The sequence below is a fragment of the Leptodactylus fuscus genome, chromosome 5 (genome assembly GCF_031893055.1).
Source record: "Leptodactylus fuscus isolate aLepFus1 chromosome 5, aLepFus1.hap2, whole genome shotgun sequence".
Lineage (NCBI taxonomy): Eukaryota > Metazoa > Chordata > Amphibia > Anura > Leptodactylidae > Leptodactylus > Leptodactylus fuscus.
In genome coordinates, this window is record NC_134269.1 from 112,745,316 (window position 1) to 112,765,932 (window position 20,617).

At 36.3% G+C, this 20,617-nt stretch overlaps 1 protein-coding gene across 1 annotated transcript in view; it reads left to right on the forward strand.

The window, feature by feature from the left end:
* SEMA3E (semaphorin 3E) overlaps positions 1–20,617 on the forward strand; it is a 140,004-nt gene that overhangs the window by 100,197 nt on the left and 19,190 nt on the right. The window contains exons 5-15 of the mRNA XM_075274051.1: positions 4,958–5,051; positions 7,265–7,384; positions 7,769–7,908; positions 9,207–9,321; positions 10,524–10,593; positions 11,594–11,738; positions 14,147–14,369; positions 16,158–16,249; positions 16,790–16,831; positions 17,961–18,127; positions 20,313–20,380. Of these exons, the coding sequence (XP_075130152.1) occupies positions 4,958–5,051; positions 7,265–7,384; positions 7,769–7,908; positions 9,207–9,321; positions 10,524–10,593; positions 11,594–11,738; positions 14,147–14,369; positions 16,158–16,249; positions 16,790–16,831; positions 17,961–18,127; positions 20,313–20,380 (1,276 nt within the window). The remainder of the gene's footprint in view (positions 1–4,957; positions 5,052–7,264; positions 7,385–7,768; positions 7,909–9,206; positions 9,322–10,523; positions 10,594–11,593; positions 11,739–14,146; positions 14,370–16,157; positions 16,250–16,789; positions 16,832–17,960; positions 18,128–20,312; positions 20,381–20,617) is intronic.

A 20,617-nucleotide genomic window follows, 5' to 3' on the forward strand; every position in this document is an offset into this window, starting at 1 on the left:
TAATTCTGTTTAACCAAGACACCACAAAAATGCAGTGACCTACTTGAAATTCAACTTGTTTAAAATTTCAAAGATTCTTATTTGAGCTGCCACATAGAGTTTACAAGGGAACAGCAGGGTGTAACTTGAGCATATCTCAAAAATGACATCATTAAGCATTTTTTACTTTGCTGCTTTTGGACTTACTAGCAGCTGCCCAGCCAGGAAAACAGGAATGCTTAATATTATTTTAATTGGAGTCCAAAACCTTACTCAGTGTCAGCTCTCAGATGTGATAATTGACATACCTAATGTGTTTATGCCGTATATCAGCTGACAAATACTAAACAGTTTTCTCTAGAAAGTGATCATGCTGGTAAATAGTGTGATGGACATGGATCCCAAATAAAAAATAATGGAGGTGATTGAAGCAATCTTACACCATGAAATCTATATCTGTTATTTTTTATTTTAGAACTGGAGCACATTGAACGCAGGTAAAACTGCAGGAGAACTAAAATGCTAGTAGTTATGGATTATAACTAGTTATAACATTATAACAAGTGTTTAGCCTTTAAAACTCTCTAGTTGAAATATTGATCAAATTGTTGTTTCCACTAATGCATGAATAATTCTATTTGCTGATTAAATTGCCGTAGATTGTATAAGCAGATTACCCTTTTAAGTTTTGCATTTCACATAATTTCAGATCTCTTACTAGACTATGATCAATGTTGTGTATCAAACAACATGGACTAAATTTCATAAAAGCTGTGATGTTTTAATAAAGAGAATATTCACAAAAACACATTTCTCACAAGAACAGCACCATTCCTGTGTACTGGCTGCAAGTGACATTGCAGTCCATGTCTATTTACATAACCAGGGCTAAACTGCAATATCTCATACTGTAAAGCCCAAGGACAACAGTGGCTCTATTTCTGGATGGCAGCAGCCATGTTTTATTTGATACATTTTATGCACACACTTGAAACTAGAATGTCTCCATGTTTGTTATACAGTGAATGAAACACAAAATTCCATGGAACAAGATGGTGGCAGCATGATGGCTAAAGTTATTTATGCTACCAATTAATGTGCTGCTTTTATTCTCCAAAGGACCTTGGAAAAATGAGCTAGAATTATCGGTTGCTTTTGGCAAGTGCTTTCCTTTTTCCTTGCACTAGTTTTGATACATTTTCCTTACCTTGTCACCTGAGGAGCAATGCTGAAGATTAACACTTCATAGGAAAGTTTTAGTAAAACTGTATACTGTATATGCTAATTTTTAGGATAAATGTTTATGAAACATTAGGAAATTAGAACATTTTCTTTAGAACAAACTTAGTGTGGAGTAGTGTCTTTATGCTAAATTTGCATAAAGTTTAAAAAATAGTATACAATAACATCAGGGTTTTTTTTAAAAGCAAAAATTCTAGATGACCTTTTATAGGATTTTGCTTTTGGTACCACACCTACCACATGTAGCTTGTTATGTAGAAATAAAAAAATATGAGCCCTGCTTTGACTGTAAGGGAAGTGTAACTCAAGTGGCTGTTTCTAATTTATATCAATTTCCGTATTGCTTACTCATAGGATTTGTCAGTGTCAAAATTGTTGCAATCCCTGAGGTTACAACCTTATCTAATAGATATTATCATATAATTGTAATCCCTCTTCAGCTCAAATTGTCCACATGTGGAAATGAGCAAATGTAACACGTGAAATGTATTGAGTCAACCTACCTTCAAACTGTTTCCAGCAGTCATATATTGTTGTATGGATAGTGTCATGGCTTTGAAATCATCATAACTTTTCAATTAGCAGGTATTGCAAATCGTTCTTTAATTTGAAGAATGCCTTCACTTATGTCATGGCTTGTTTACAATGTGTATTACGCAGATGTTCCCAATTTTCTTTTTTTTTTTTTTTTATTTAAATGTTTTAATTAATAGCTTTAAATTTACTCAGCCCTGATGTGAACTCATAATTAAGCAGTATTAGTACCCACCTAAATGTTTGCTATGTCTATTTTGGAGACGTATGTATGGTATACATACCGTATATATTTCAGTAGCATCCTTCAGGCGCTGTAGCGTCACATCTTTATAAAACTAGCCTAGATTCTACTATACCATAGCCATTGCATTCACTTTTAACAACTATATTCTTCCTGGACTGGTATCTCAGATGTTAATAACAGGCTATAAAAGCTGCTTTGTGGCTGGTATATGGTTTATCTAGACTTTTTACCCTTATGTCTTGTAACATGTTTCCTGTAGTTCATGGGGCGACAAAGTACATTTGCCTTTCTCTCAAAATATTACATGCAAATAGTAAATGTGGAAATATCTAAATAAAATATTTTTACTAGAGATGAGCGAGTACTGTTCAGATCAGCCGATCCGAACAGCACGCTCGCATAGAAATGAATGGACGCTCATCTCTAATTTTTACATCCCTCGGGTGCCCACATCAGTAAGGACAGTATATTAGTCCCTTGCTATCAAATAGTTAATTTTAGATCTTCCAGAATTTAACAATGAAATTCGTTCAGTTCTCATTGTCAGAATATATTCACTCTGAAATGAAAGTGCCCTGGTTGCCCTGAAATGTCATGAACAATGCAATGAGGATTGGTGATTCACAAATGAATAGGGGCAGCACAGAAGCAGTTTCCTTGCAGTGCTGGAGTCTTGGGTTTGAATCTGACCAAGGACAACAGCTATATGGAACTTTTATATTCTCCTTGGGAAATTTATTTATTTACTTTATTTATTTTTTCTTTTTAAATGTAGATTGTGAGCCCCACATAGAGCTCACAATGTACATTTTTTTTCCTATCAGTATGTCTTTTGGAATATGGGATGAAAATACACGCAATCACAGGGAAAACATACAAACTCCTTGCAGATGGTTTTTGCCCTTGGTGGGAATCGAACCCAGGACCCCAGCGCTGCAAGGCTGCAGTGCTAACCACGGAGCCACCGTGTGGCCCCCTCCTTGGGGAATTTAGACTGTGATCTCTATATGGGACAGTGACCAACAATGTTTGTAGTGTGTTGTGGAATATATTTACACTAAGAAAAATAAATAAGTTAATGTTAAAATTGCATAGCTGCATCAGAACTCATTCACAGCAACAGCTGCATGTGTTTGCCCAACTGACACGTATCTCTCTAAAATCTAGGGAGGCTGAGTTAAAAGAATAAAGGATTCCTCTGTACTATGGTTGTAATGGAAAGTGGATTGTAGACTCCTTGTGTCACCAAATTGGTTTGACTGTGGACCACAGCTAAGGGTGTTGTCACTGCAGGCTCCCTAGTACTCACCCTTTATCCCCATACAGGGATCTGAACTTCACTGCATGCAGTCTGCCAGATCACCAACTCTTGAAGAGGTCCCAGTGTTGGTGATAGCTGACCTGGAAGGTCAAGAAATATGGTGTATTGCACCACAGAATAAGGCAAACACATAGTGTGACTACACACTAAAATCAGAACAGACAACATACAGTACATGCATAGAATAAGTGTCTAATACTGAATCAGGAACATGTTGGGATAACGTAGGAAATCAGGACAGGTAGCAGAGGTATAAACACAGAAGTACGTAACAGAAACAAGTGAACTAAGACTTTAGAAAGAACCATGGTTCGAAGGATGAAGACACAGGTTTGGTATATGTGATGTAAGGAATAAGACAGATTATAGGCCTCAGTATGGGATACATAACTTGGATTCAGAACAGGATATATAGCTTAAATTCAAGGGTTTCAAATTCTGCTATTAGTTAATTATTAGCTTCAGAACTCTGTTCGTAACTGTTTGTTGCCCTTATACTGATCTTGGCTTGTTTACTGGAAATTCCATTGTCTTCTAATTTTGGTATTGACTCTGACCTCTTGGTTTGACCCCAGCCTGGATATTGTTACTCTTTCGATTTGGTTCTCCTGTTTTGATCTGCCTTGTAAATAGTACTGTACAACTTGGTTGCATTCAGATTGCAGAGCATCTATTTTTTTGTACTAAGCTACTCTGACAATAACCTGGGTTCAAATTTCAACTGGATTTGCTGCGGGCTCTAGTGAAGAATGTTTGTAATGCCTTCAATCGATCTTCCAGTGTAGTGTGAGAATAAGGTTGCTTGTTCTACTGCTTACTGGTAACTGCTATTTCCTGTATCCAAACACACAGCAAGACATGGCACATAGCAGAGGAATAGATTAAATAATAGCACTAAATAATGCATATAAGAAGTAATAAAAGGCTACCTTTTATTCCAACTTTGTGGCCTACTTATCACATGGTGGGGCTAGTTGATTGGTCTGGTATTGGCAGCCTGTCTTTGTCTCTTCACCATATTAGCACTAAGTGCTATTATTTAGTCCCTTCCTATGACACATAGCATAAGTAAATACAGTACGAGTCCACACAGTAATACATGACAGGAGGACATGTGCATCCAAACATGGCAGGAAGAAACAAGAGCATGGTTCAGACATACAGATAAAAAACAACATATGCAAGGACATTAGTCCAAACATGAAGACATACAAGAATACAACGGAAAATTGCCCAAGCATATAAACAGAAGGGCAGTATCTATAGCAAACAGACATGCACACAGGGTACATGAGATTGAAGCATTGCTCAGAATACAGACAAAAGGACATGGATCCAAACAGGAGATCATGACACAAAGGAATGCATAGCAAACCTGAAGCATCGCAGGGGGAAGGCATGGCTAGAGAAATAGACTTTTATACACACAGAATGATTGACAAAGGAAAACTAGTAAGTGAGCACACTAATGCTTATATTAGCAGCAGCATGGTATCCAGGGGGATAGATCATCTGGGAAAAGTATTATGCTGACAAGTGCCGAAAGCTGACACTACAGTGGTGTTGCACCACATATTTTGCACAGATTGAATACAGTCGATTTACTTTTAATTCTGTGCTTTTGATGCTTACAGGAACATATATTCCAACAAGAACTCCAGAGAGTAGAGCGAGGGCGAGGCAGATGTCCTTTTGACCCAGACTCATCTGTGGTTTCAACATTAGCAGGTAATTTTCCGTGTTCTTCCATTCTTCGGGTCCGCTTGGGGAACCAGAAAAACAAACATAATCCACATAAAAAGGGGTAACTTTTTTCTTCACATTTATCAAGCAAATGGTGGAACACAGATGTGAACCTAGCCTAAAAAGACAAAATTGTGCCTGGTGCCCATAGGAACCAGTCTGACTGGTCTCAGCTTTAATTTCTTAAATTTTGCTGAAAAAAATAAAAGCTGTACAACGATGGCTACAAGGGACTGGGGTTGAGCTGATCTTGAGATTTCAGGATTGTTTTTAAAATCAGATTTCCGATCATTTTCCATTCGAACCCGATCCCAATTCCGATTCCAATGCAAGTCAAAGGGATTTTTTTAATCGAAGATTGGATTTTAAAAACTATCCTATTCACTACACAGCATGGAGTCTAAAAAATGAACGCTTTAATTTTTAGACTCCACGCTGTGTAGTGATAAAAAAAAAATCCTCTGGCTACTTAGTCCCCACTTACCTGCACAGATCGCTGCCGCTTCCCGCTGTTCTCGCTCCTCTCCTCGCCTCGCTGCCCCCCCCCCTCCCAGGTTAGTGTTACAGACCTAGGAAGAAGGCAGGGCTTGTAGCTTAGGAGAGTGTGGGCAGGTACAGGGCGGGGAGATGTGAGTGCATTATAAATTTCTATGAAAGTGAACATCTTAAAATGTTAGCAGACGATAGTGAAAAGTTTACATCTGATCCCTTTAGTTTGGTGATGGTGATGATGAACAGATCTTGAAGCCAATAGCAAGTATAAATTAACATAATGTGTAATATCAATAGTATAACATTGGATTTATATAGCACCAAAATATTAGTCAAGGCTTTACAGTGAAGAAGTAAAGATATAAAATAACTTAATGAGATTTTGTCATCAGACACACCCCCTACACAGTGCGGCCAATAAAGTGATCACTTGATAGCTGCAGGTCCTGGAACCCCTGGCAAGCAGATGACTGTTAGGAGGAGTCAGAGTCAGCCAGGCATCTCCCCTGTAGCAGCTGCTAAATGGGAAATGTAGTATTAAATGGTCGCCAATCGCCTGAATGTAATGCTTGGATGGCTCAAGTGCACCAGAATGTTCTTTGTTCTGATCTCATCTACCCTCATGAACCCCCTCTGTGACATCCACATGCTCTATTAGGACATGGTTTTTCCTCCTGAGACATCCAGATTTTTTTTTGACTTGTTAAAAAAACATAAGTATAAAAAAACGTGAGCTGAACAGTCAGTTATTGATAAGCATATGCATACAATACTTAATGTATGTGAATATCACATTTTACTAGTGTGATCTGGCATTTTAAGCACAATCATTATACCAGATGTATTGCAATCTGCAAAAATTTAAGTATTATTTGGTTTTAGTATATAAAGGTTATTCATTCTTTAGTAAAGCTATCTCCGAACCTTAGAGACTATTGAAGCAGTAAAGTGGAGCTAATACATTTTTGGTCCTAATTTTATACTTAATAACTTTATTTGAAAAAAAAACAGTATTTGGTATTAGTAGATATAGTAATTATAATTTGATTACCAATTTAAGCCATAGAAATAGTTTTCAGCTACAGTATATCGAGGTACATACACTATAGTTCATCTATGTTAATGACGTTGGTCTGAATCCATTTGTAATGTAGGCTTGCCATCTAGTGGCCATTCACTTTAGTTATGTGTTTCTTTTATAATGAATGTAATACATTCTTCATTTATATCACATCTCATGCTGGAAAATAACATTGTGTATGCCTCATTTTATCAGATGTTTTACGCTTTTTTTTTTTTTTATGAATCAGATGTGCGCTACCAGGTGGGATGTTTCCTAAAAGTACTGTTGCTTTAGCATTTATCCATGCAAATACTGCTTTCTACTGTATGTCACTATATACTGGTGAAAAACTAATAAAAATACATATAGATACCTGCAGATGTTTATAGATAGATAATCACAAGCCAAACACCTTCAGACATGAACTGTGTAGCAACAAGTCACTCTAAATTGTACAATATCCTGCTGTTTACAGCAACATGAAATACACTGAGATATCAAAGGTATTGCCACAATGACAGTTTCCAAGAACCAGATTATTCTGCTTAATCATCCAATAAAAATTTAAAACTAAATCCAGTCTAAGTAATATGTTGAATATGCAAATAAAAGATTACACACTTAATATTTCATTTTGCTTCAGGTGGTGAATTATTTGTTGGTCTCTACAATGACTTCTGGGGAAGGGATGCTACTTTATTTAGGAGCATGGGACATCTGCCATATATAAGAACCGAACATGATGATGATCGCATCTTAAAAGGTGAATTATGATTTTGTAAACAGATTGAGATATTAATTATTAATAAAAGGAAAAAAAGGTGAATAATATAAACTCTTATTCTTGTTCACTCTGTGCAGTTTTGGTGCTGTTTTATATATTTGGAAAAGGAGTATATATGAAACGCATACAGAAAGGATTTCTCAGTTTTGAAAGTGTCTGTCTAATCTGATTATTTTGAAACAGTATTGTTTCAAACCTTGACATATATTACATATAGTCAGTAGACAAATATGATACATATTTACTGATATTTCTTTCACATTAACTATGTCATAAGAATCTGCTTATAATATTGCAAGGTTACTAAAATAACTTTGGAGAAGGAAACTATAAATCACTACTTGTTCTCATCTTTTTACTTAGAACCCAAGTTTGTAGGCTCCTATATGATTCCAGACAATGAAGACAAGGATGACAATAAAATATACTTCTTTTACACTGAAAAGGCATTTGAAGGAGATGGAGTCCAGGCTCTCTATTCTCGAGTAGGACGAGTCTGTGCGGTAAATAAGTTATTTCAGTATATTACAACATAAATGTTGCATCCCCTTATATAACTATAAATTTTGTAATACAATTTTAGTTCAGTAATATATCTCTATTGAATTAGAATTTGCAAAGTCAAATCTATACTGTGTGTGCTACAGGGTGGGACTAGTCAGCAACTGTGTAAGTATATCACAATTCTGAGAGGCGAATACATTCAATCCAAGAACAAACAATTTAGTCACAACAATTGGATTTTTTTTTTTTTTTTTTGTCCTTGAAAAAATCTAAAAAAAACCCAGCTAATGTTCCCCTAAAGTTAAGGTTGCTAGCAGAAAAAGGAACCTATTGAATTCAATGGGAGGCTTTTTTTTTTTTTTAAGCGCTGAAATTCCACACCAAATTACTCACCATTTTCCTCTGAGTGAATGGACCCTTAGGGAAGAATTCCACAGAGAAACCCTCAGTGAAAAACAATGCAGAAAAAATGTGATGCATTTCTGCTTTTTTTTTCTGCTGCATTTTTTGCCACATTTTGATTTATGGGTCCTTAAACAGACTTTTTGTTAACCACAGCTACCATCTGTTTACTTATAGTCATATTTGTTGTGTCACTTTGACATTACTAAGGCTAAGTCTGCATTATGGAGCTAGAATGGAATTATAATCCTCGCATATGTCACACATGACTTTTTAAGGCATTCACTTTTCATAACAAATTGGTTTGGATCTGAAATTAACTTTTATTGTAAATTGGCAAACCAGATCAGGAATAAAACTTTGAAAAGTTTGCTCAATTCTATCTATAAACCATTAAGTTAACTTTGAAAGGGAAAATACATCACAAAAACACTCAAAAATGTGACAGTCAGTGTTTTATACACTATAACCTTAGTATACAAGTAGCCTACATTAGCCAATTTTACAGAAGGAGATAAAAAAAAACATGGGTCATATGTTTTATGTTTCTATTGCTCTCCGTTCACTCAATGACCTAAGACATCCTCTATTATCAGAACCTCCCACGCTCGTACATAAGACTTCTCCCAAGTTGCACCACTTCTCTGGAATGCTCTACCCCTGACAATCAGATCAACTCCCAATTTCTACAGCTTCAAGCGCAAACTAAAGACACATCTTTTCAGACAGGTCTATCACAATTCCTAATGTAAACCCTTCCGTAGTTATAATCCCTAAAATGAACTCTGTACTTGAACCCTACAAATTGTACAGTGCTGCGGAATATGTTGGTGCAATATAAATAAAATGTATTATTATTATTATTATTTATTTATTTTTTCATTTCTTCTTTTAGAATGATGTTGGAGGACAAAGAATGATGGTAAATAAGTGGACCACTTTTCTTAAAGCCAAACTGACCTGTTCGGTACCTGGCGCTAATGGGATTGATACACATTTTGATGAACTTGGTAAGGATGTCTTTTTTCACATATTTATGAATAATTTATATGCTGAGAAAAAAAATAGCAGCAAAGTCAGTAAAATCCGAGCAGAATTTTAACAATGCAAAGCATAAATCAGGAGGATGACTAAAGCATTATGCGATGAAGTACCAACAGGCTTTATACATTTATTCATATAACTAAAGGTGTTAGTCATTTTCTGACATCATATTTCCATTCAATATTTTATAATAGTTCACAATAATGATTCATACGTATTCTAAAATATTTAAAAAGAAAAAACAAAATGTGCAACAGCTTTTTAACTACACCATACTACGCAAATGTATTTTTCTGTGAGCCTTAAATACATAGGTTATAGAACAGTAGAAGAAAAATTGCTTCATTTTCTATTCAGAACCATCATGGATATACAAGATCTGTCGTCCTCTGATATCATCTGTCGTCCTCTGCATGTGTATTTTATAACCTGTTTAACCTGAGTCTTTTAAAATTCATTTTCCGTGACAATAATAATAATAATAATAATAATAATAATAACTTTATGTAGTGCCAACATATTCCGTAGCACTTTACAAAAAGGAGAACACATGAACAGACAATGAGACATTACAATGTGACAAAGAAATAAACAAATCAAACAGGAGTGATAAAATCAAATAGGAGTGAGGGCCCTGCTCACCAGAGCTTACATTCTATGAGTTGGTTAATGGAATCAAAAGTACTTGTATGTAATGGGATTTTTAAGGTTTTTCGACATACTACACGCATCAGATGTAAACAATTTTCATCCCATGCAGTCAGGACAGCTTACAAATTTCAGAGCGCTTGGCTCCTTAGTCATAACCTACTGAACTACCGATGGCCATTTCCCTATAGGTTACACACCTTATTTGCACATGCTTATTATTGTGTCTAAATAAACATCTTAAAAACTTGATAAATGTGTCTCACAGCATGTAGACAGTTTCTTTGAGCAAAATACAATAGGCAAAATACCCCAGACTCCTACAATCATGGTCATATCCTTTAGCAACCTATCAAGACAAAAGACTGTCAGCTCTAGAATTACCAAAGTAAGTCTTTAACGCCACATGGGGCCCCGGCCTTAAAATGATTTAGATTGTATAGTATATAACATATGAGTATATACATAATAATTTGGTTGTCACAAAGTAATATCCGTTTCTTGTTGTTTCCAAATATAGAGGATGTATTCTTAATGCATACTAGAGATCCAAAAAACCCAGAGATTTTTGCGCTCTTCAGTACTACAAGGTAAGCATTACAAAGAAAGCAAAATAAAAAACTAATTGATGTCATTTAGAGCATTAAAAGATAATTGTACATTTCTAAATATGACCATTGTATCGGTTTTATTGAACTGAAAGTATAGATAAGGAAAAAGAAAGTAGTTATCTGCTTGTCAATAAGAAGGACTTCTGCAGCTTATACAAAAATAAGTAGAGCAAAAACAATGGTAGTTGGAGTCTCCTTCATGGTGAGTGCAGGATTAAGGAGGCAATGTTGTAGACAGGAAGAACAGGTTACAAACAGTTGAATTACGTACCTATGATAGAAGTCTTAGGATCATCCACTTGGTTGGAGCTTTGTTTTGTGATGGTACTTATGGATCATGGTTCGCATCTTCCTGGCTGTGGGCTACAGATTCAAGAGGGTGCCATGTCTAACCTGAGATTAAAAGGCAGGGTTGTACCCAACTTTCATAAAATGAGCAGGGATTTCTCCATTCTCAAGGCTGTAGATCAACACACTGACTGATTTATAGCAAGCTTTAGGCTAGCTTAACCAAGGACTCATTGCAAATAACTTTGTAGTGCATCCACAAGGACATCACATACATACCTACAATTTCATATTTTCATATAATGGCATACAAATCTGAGATTTTACTATGCTTTATTGAATTCTCATGTACTGTATAAAATATGTTCCTGATACAGATGTAGCATACATTAAGGGAACATATGGCCGTATGTTGTTTGTATAAAATTACTTTAAAAAAAAGGTATAAAAATGGTAACACTGTTCGAATAGCATAGGTGTCAGAAGAATGGTGTAGCAAGATGTGACAACTTGCTTAATGTTTGCTACATCTGTTTATTGCAACCTACAAAAGTGCTTACTTCTAGGTTATCGCTTTAATAAATAAAAGGATAGATAGATAGATAGATAGATAGATAGATAGATAGATAGATAGATAGATTCTAGTTCTAAAGTTGTAAAACATTTTAAAAATATATTTTCTTTTTTCCAGCAACATTTTTAAAGGGTATGCTGTCTGTGTATATCAGATGGCCAGCATACGTGAAGCATTTAATGGCCCGTATGCACACAAGGAAGGACCAGAATACCATTGGACAATCTATGAGGGCAAAGTCCCTTACCCAAGGCCTGGCTCAGTAAGTTTTTTTTGTTTTGATTTTTTTTTTCTCCTAGCAGTATTTCTGACAACATAATTTCAACTTAATTCACAAAAGACATGCTTTTTGCCAAAAATAACTACCAGCTTTCTGCAATCATTTTTGCTATTTCTTTGCCTCCAGCTGAGCTAAATTATTCAGTGTGGAATGGCATGACACATCAAGCTAATGTAATGCCAAGCGGCAATCAGGTTGCATACGACTTCTAAATAAGCTATAGGAACTCAGTACAGAACAGTGTGTGTGTCGGCTGTATGACGTTCTAATCTTAGAATTATTCATACCATTTTGGGGAGTGATAAACATATTACTAGTTGATCTTCTCAGGAAGGGCACATCATTGGGAGAACCAATCACCAGCCCATATTACTTTACATCAATTACTTATATATGAATTATACTATAAAACTCTATAAATAACATTATAGAATGAGTTGATCTTGTGGGTGTCCTAACTAATAGCATTGGAGAACGGCTTGCTTTGTATGCATCTCACCCAAAAGGCCTTTTTGAGGCATTCAATATATGATGGAATTTGCTGTCTCCACCAGGGAGTGGAACACATCTGAAAGCCCCTATGCAAGAATGCCATTTGGGACCCTGACTTTTATGTAGCTCAACATATTGTACTTCATTTAAAGGGATATTATCAGCAGGGAAAAGGCTAGACAACTAGCCCCAGCACCTTGTGGTGAATAATCTTGAAATAATATATTTATGAGAATCATTGGCTCATTTATATAAAAATTGTATTTATCGTGATATGCATGTGAGAATGACGTGTTTTGAGGGAGTGGGAGATCCTCAATGACCTTTGTTTCCAGTTCTGCTTCTCTTTTGCCAGCTGCACCCAGCAGCACCCTGTGCTTTCTATTGACAACATTCCTGAATCCCTGCATTATTCGTTCCTAATGTGCACTGCCGGTGTGTCCCTGCAATACAGTAAGCCCTGAAGAGAAGAGAGCTATTTCACACTGAGAACTGAAGGCATGCGTGTGCAATGTAGGCCAGGCCAGGAATACTGACTATATTGTGAGGCTAGGAATCAGCATAGTTGTCAACTAACAGCACATAGATGGCAGTAGGCAGGGTTGTCAGATCTGGAAACTAAGGCTGAGTTCACACTGAGTTTATTGGTCAGGATTTTGAAGCGAAACCCACTCAAAATCCGCCTCCAAAAACGGCTTCACAATAGAGTCCTATGTAATCTGCTAGCTTTTTTTTCCACTAGCAGAAAAAAGCAAGCTGACCTTTCTTCAGGCGGATTCCGCCTGAAAAAAAAACAAGTCAATGGGAGGCGGATAAACCGCTGTTTTTGAATCTTTTTTTTTGACGCACCTTATTAAATACTTTATGACTGGGCCATTTTCCTTAGTTGAGGATCAGACACATTTTCATTTTTTTTTTTTTTTTTTCTTTTTTTCTTTAATATATACGTTTTGTTTTCACATTTGTCATTTTTTTTCATAGCACAAAGTCAAGGGCATAACTAGCAAAGACTGTGCCCCATGCAGCATAGCACCCCCTTTCCTTACAACCACACAGTAAAAAGCCCCCTTTACTGGCCCTCATGCAGAATAATGTCTCATAGTGGCCCCTTCACCAGGTATAATGTCCCTCAGTGGCTCCTCCATACAGTATAATGTCCCATAGTGTCCTGCATACAGTATAATGTCCCATAGAGGCCCTCCACACTGTAGAATGTCCCATAGTGACAGTCATAAAGTATAATTTTGATAGTGGTTAGTAATTAATAGGGGGCCTAGTGGCCCCCTATGTTGTTCATTATGAATTTTCAAAAAATTTGAGTTTGGTCAAGTCTGAAATTTTTGGGGTTCACCACCCACAAACTATTATTATACTCTGGGCTCTCTTAAGAATTGATTGCTATGTATGCCTCTCATCACTGTGAAACTGCTAACTCTTTGAACTGTCACCAATAGCTGTCACAAATCTGGGTAAGATTGCAAACGGGTGGCTCTACTTCTCTAGGGTATCATGCAAATACCTTAGACTGTTGACAGGCTTATACTAAATATATAAACTAATTAAAACTGTGACTGCATCTGCATATATATGTATTTCTCTACAGCATAGCTTATAAAATATGAACTGCAGGTAAGGCCTGGTTCACATCAGCATTCGGCCATTCCATTCCACTCTCCATATTTTTTTTGTGCAGAAACCACACAGTCCCTATTATAGTCTATGGGGTCTGTGGTTTCCTTAGGTAAGCAATTTTTTTTTTCCTATGCGGATTAGGTTCCCGTTCAGTGGATCCCGAAGCGGACTCCCAAAACTGAAACCCATGAACAGATGTGAACTGGGCCTTAGCTGTCTATTATTCCTTTGCATAACGAAATCAACTCAAACTTTTTGTAATCTAGTGTCCAAGCAAAGTGAATGGAGGTCACTATGGAACTACCAAGGATTATCCAGATGAGGCTTTGCGCTTTGCTAGAAGTCATCCTCTGATGTATGAACCTATTAAACCTATACATAAAAGGCCAATTCTTGTTAAGGTTGATGGAAAATACAACTTAAAACAACTTGCTGTCGACAGAGTACAAGCAGAAGATGGGCAATATGATGTAATTTTTCTAGGAACAGGCAAGTCACTGCTTATAAAATGACTTCTACTTCGCTTGTTAAGTTACTGGGTGTCCATTTATGCCTTTTCAACAGTTTCAAGATATTCTAAGATAAGTGTAATATATCTTGCCCTAGATTATTATATATTATATTTATTATATTATATTATTATTATATATATTATTATATTATATTTTATATCTTGTTTTAGTCTCACTAAAATCTGTTCTCGCTATTGATGATTCTTATGCTTTGTTCACACGTGCGCCTGGTATCCACATGCTTGTAAACCATTTGAAAAGGATTCCAAAAGGATTCCAAATGGTTACACAGCGGATACCCGAATCTGTCTTTTTAGATGGGTAGTTAATGGGAGTCCTCAAAAAAGGGCCGCTTGTGTCAGTTTTTTCATTTTGTGTCTGTTTTTGACCAATTTTTTTTTTCTTTTTCCTTCTTCATTCTGAGCATGCGCAGAGGGAAAAATGGATTGCAAAATGGACACAAACAGATGACTATATGTTGTAATCCATATGTAATCCACCTCCCATAGACATCAAGGTTAAAAAAAAAAAGAAAAAAATAGTTGTGAGGCGGTCTGTTGCATATCCTTATTTTTTGTACAGACACAAAGTCCTGCAAGTCTGACTTTGGTCTCTGTTAAAAGAGTGGATACACGGAGGAAAGGCTCAAAATGTACACCTGCGGATTGAAATGGGTTTTTAAGGTCGGGGCCCCACGGGATGTAAACTGCGGTGTTGTACAGTGCAAGCAAAGGGGATGGGATTCATGTGAATCCCATCTCCACTTTGCAGAAGAAATCGCAGTGCGGACGCTCTGCGATTTGCAAAGCTGTTGCGTCTTTGCAAATTGCAGCATGTCAATTATATCTACGGAAACGCCGGCGACTTTCCCGTAGATATAATGTTAAGAGAAAGTCCGCAGAGGAAAACTGTGAACTTTCTCTTAAAAGCGCTGTAGAAAGAAATGCAATGGGTTCACGCAGCGGTTCTTTCTGCAGAGCTTTAGCGCTGCGATTACGGTCCGTGGGGCCTTAGCCTAAAACAGTTTCCAAACAGTTTTTCTGATCTTAAGGCGGATTCACGACGGACGGATACCAGGCGTGTGAACAAAGCATTAGTTGTCCACTACTTTATCCTTTAGTAAAAGGTTATACAGTAGCTTTCATATCAAAATTATGACAAATTGTCAGTTTATATTTGTAATGTAACTATAAGGAAAGAATTTTAAATAAGGGGAAATTTTACCTGCTATACTTATCTAGACTAGACTATCTAATGTATCTAGACTATTTACTTTAGTGTCATAATTGTATTATTCATAAGGGTAGGTTTATTCTTTACATATAGGCATTAGTCTGGACACCAGAAGACTTTCCAAGGAGCAAATGTTGTGTACCAGTCTTAAAGGGTATTCACATGGGGTAATGCGGCACTGATTCTGGCACGATAACTCAAGTAAGAATCAGCGCTGATAACAAAAACTCCCATTGACTTCAATGGGTTTCGTTTAATGTGCGTAACACATTGACGTCAATGGAAGTCTTTTTATCAGCGCTGATTCTTACGTGAGTTATCGTGTGAATGCCCCCTTAAGGAAACTGGATTTGTTTGCATAGATTTCTTTGCACAAAGTTTATTCTTAAGCTGAACTTTCACTGGGTTTCATGAGATTCACAAGCTATACCATAAAAACTGAATTCTTTTACATCCCCTATGTAGCACTTTTAACTTCTACAGTAGTTTTGTGACTACATTTTCTCACTTTTCCCAATTTCCACTGAAACAGATAATGGAATTGTCCTGAAAATGATCACCATTTACAATCAAGAAACAGAAACAACAGAGGAAGTTATTCTTGAAGAACTTCGAGTATTTAAGGTAACTTCATCCTGGTAGTGAATATTATTTTCTCCCTTAATGTATATACTACATACTTTACATAAAAGAATAATAATTTCAGTAAAAATTATGGATACAAAGGTATAGGGAGTCTACCACTTCCCACAAGTATATTCAGCTGCCCTTGCTGCATTACACGGCACACTACAGTAATAAACTGTCTTTAGCTCCCAGAACACTGCTTTTGATACTCCGCCCCCTCCTGCCTGAGATATCACTAAGTAGAATGGAGGATGCCATAGCAGTGGGCAGATCAACTACCGTTGCATAGGGCAACACATGCAGGAGAGGCACCTGATTTCATATTACCATTTTTTATCAGTAATACAAAAGGATCTTCTAAGTCTAGTCTATATGTGTCTCCAGAACTGTAAAACTGTTTTTTAAGCTTATATTCATGTAGTACTCTCTTGATTTTTACAAAATTCTATAAATATACAACGCATGGGCAATAATGCTGTTGCCTTATGACTAATATCTTCCATATTTTCATTGTCATGTTTTTTGTTTTTTTTTTAGATTTCAGAGCCTATCATTGCAATGGAGATCTCAGCAAAAAGAGTACGTATTATAAAGTATAAGTGCTGAAAATAAACTACAAAAATATAGGGCAATCTAAAAGTATGGAGACAACTTAAACATGGAAAATGGCGAGTGGGAATGTTATCTGGTATGTGGCTTTGCTAGGAAGATGAAACAGTGTGAGGCAGTGTGCAAACAGGTTCTGTTTTGGACCGGCTAAAAAGTGGATGTAACAAACAAAGGAACAGCAATGGCCATCCTTTTGTCCTTTGGCAAGAGTCCACATTGTAGCACCTAGAGACTGTCACAGGAAAGGCCAACTTACCTTGCTCTCCTGTAACGGACAATGGCATGACAAACACTGACTCATCCCACGCTCCTGTTGAATTGGGTGCTACATTATGGACTTTTTTCTGAAGGATCCCAGTGCTTTTTCATAGTGGATAGTTAGTGACTAAAGGGTACAGACAGTGATATTTGCAGCAATGACTCTGGTCCTCTCCTTGTTTTTTAAGATTGTAGCAATATCTGTGTCTGTAACAAAGAGAAAATTGATAATAACTTTGACAGTAATAAAGGTACATCACATTTAACCAAAGCTTTAGATTGATCAACAAATTGTTTATAATACACATATGTGACATTCACCCCTTCACATTTGAAAAATTTGACTTGGCTCCAAGATGATGACTTTCCAAAAGTCTGCTGTGTAGAACACCACCGTCACACAGAATAGCATTTCCAACCACTGTTTTCCATTTATTTGGGGCCTTCATACCTTTGGACCACCCTGGACAGAAATTAAAAGGTCAGTTTAGAATTAACAGCAGGGAGAAAGTATGAATTTGGATATATATATGGTATTGTATTATAAGAGGACAGCGGAATGCTATTCATTCAAATAAGTCAGATTTTTGCTTTTTAGATAAAGGTAGGTTATATTGAGAATGCAAAAAGTTTATCACTTTGATCCAGAGGAATAATAAAACATGGTTCAATTTTCCCTAACAGTTAAACAAAAAATTTCCATCACCTAACTATTTATTTTGTTTTAAGAATCATGTAAACGTCTCATGAAATGTCAATTGTTTCTGTTCCATCCTCTTCATGAGACGTTGCACATTCTCTACTGTCCTTCCAATAAATGTGATTATTTTTATCTTTGCAGCAAAAACTGTATGTTGGCTCCAAATTAAGTGTGGCCCAAGTAAAACTTCATCAGTGCGAAATGTATGGTACCGCATGTGCTGACTGCTGCCTTGCCCGTGACCCTTACTGTGCTTGGGATGGCATGTCCTGCACCAGATACTTCCCTATTGGAACACACTCTAAGAGGTAGGCACAAAGAAGAATGGTTTTGAACCAAAAATTCAAACATATACCATATAAATTTTAATTAAAATAACAAATATACCTTAGAAAAGAATTTTTTATAGAATATATTGTGCTTTCTATGTTTTTTATTGGAGAGAATAACAATATATTGTTTTTATCTATTTTTTTTTAAACAGTAAATAGTCATGAACAAACAAATATTAGTTTTTCCTCTTTTTCCCCATGCTGTGTTTTAAGGTAGATTGTTCAGTGAAGAATATTTACTCCCAAAATGAATCATCTAATTCTTTTTGTGCATAATGATGTCAAATATGTAAACATTGTGTAACACAGAATATTGCTATACCATGAAGAACAAAAAACCCTATTTTTAGCTTTAAAGGAATTTCCAGGATTTGAAGGTAATTGATACTAATGGCCTATCCACAAGATAAATTATGAGTATCAGATTGGTCACGGACCAACACCTGGACATTGTCCTGATCATCTGTTTTGACTGGCGGAAGCTCTATATTAGGTATAAAGCCAGAAGCAATCTTGGCAATGAAAAGGGAACCGTTCTGCAGTTCTAGGCCCATCCGCTATAGTGTACAGAGCTTTGGTCTATTCTATTGAATAGGAGTAGGGCTGCTTTTAGCCGTATGTCTAGTATATGGCTTCTGGTAACCAAAACAGATAATTGGGACAGTGTCCGACCCCTAGTGGATAGGTTATAAGTATCAATTACCTTCAGATCCGGAACAACCCCCTGAAATGTATTTCCCACCATTAGGTTTTGATACAGCCTTTATACTAGATAATAATCATACAATTACAAGCATTGCCGACAAAAGGTAGAAATGTTGATAGGGCTGTTACAATACAGACTAAAAGTTGTAGGCGGTGGTAATTATATTGTTTGTGTCTAGTACATTATGCCAAAGATATTAATACCAAAGCATCAGACAACCATGCAAAACATGTTTGCATCATGCAGGATGTCTAAAATTGGTGTGTGGGATTAGAGAGTAATGGTGGGAATTACAATTTTTTTCTTTACATTTTTTTTTTTTCATTTAGTTTATTTATTTTAAAATTTTACTGTATTTTTTTTTTTTTGTTATGTAAACCTGAATGTCCTGCCTTTTTCCCCATGAAAATTTATGCTTCCATTGCTGAGATATTTGTTTCACAATATGCAATTGTTCCATTGCTCCAAGTCGCTTTGTGCCACACTGTTCTAATACCCTGGTGCAAATTCAAACGCGCGGGGTCGAGTGAGATTTCAGCATAGTGCACTAGCCTTGCCAGTAAAAGAATGGAGAGGGAAGGACGGCGCATTAGAGTAGTGAGGGGCAACAGAAACCTCAGTGCTCCAGATTGCTCATTTGCATATTGTGAAATAAATGAATATCCCAGTAAAGGAGGCCCACATTTTCATGGCCAGAAAGGTGTCACATTCAGGTGAACCTGACCTATCTGTGTTGTCGGATTAATATGGTTTATTTTGGTGAAAGACTCCCTTTTAACCTACCTATACATGGAATACGTATGTGTTTATGTAAATATGCCTATGGTATTCTCCAAATCTGATACAATACCTCACAACTACCACTGTACAATATATATCATATACACTACTCATTAAGGTTGTCTCCAAAACTTCATGTTAAATGGGTTTTCCAGAACTAAAATATTGATATCAATAATTAGTAGGGTCCAAAACTAGGCACCACCAAAGATCAGCTGTTTGCAGCAGCCACACTTAGGTAAGCTGCTTTCTCTTCACAGACCATAGGACACTTAATTTATTGGTCATATTGCCTGTTATTCAAATAAATAAGACTGCACTACAATATCAAGCACAGCCACTATACAATCTATGGAGTAGTGAAGAGTCTCATCAGAATGCTGCAGTCTGTTTAAACAGGGTGTCAGACTCTTAGTGATCTGTTCTAAGGATATTTCATAATAATTTTAGTTTCAGAATTTCCCTCTTGCATGACTACCTTTAAGGCATTTATTAGAAATATAAATATAATAAGTTGTAATATGTATGAAATATTTTATAACATGTAACGTCCTGCTAATGTAAATGCACAATTAATATTGCAGTTAATAAAATATGCTAAATACAAATCACAGAATGCTTCTATATCAATTCTCAATAACAAAGATACTATATAATGACATCATTTTGATTTAGACGTTTCAGAAGACAGGATGTCCGACATGGCAATGCAGCTCAGCAATGTTCGGGACAGCATTTCAATGGTAAGATTTATTGAAATAGTACCAACACACCAATATATTAAACACGTTCTAACATATTCATTTAGGTGAAAGCTATAAATTCTGGGGCACAATTATTAAAATATTAGAGAAGCCTGTTGAAGATCCGCCTTAGTTCCAAGTGTGAAGTAATTCTTTCAGTTAAGAGGACTCCTCCCTCCCTCCTGATAGTTCTCATCCATAAACGAGTACTGCGGGGCGTTCCTCACCACTCTAACA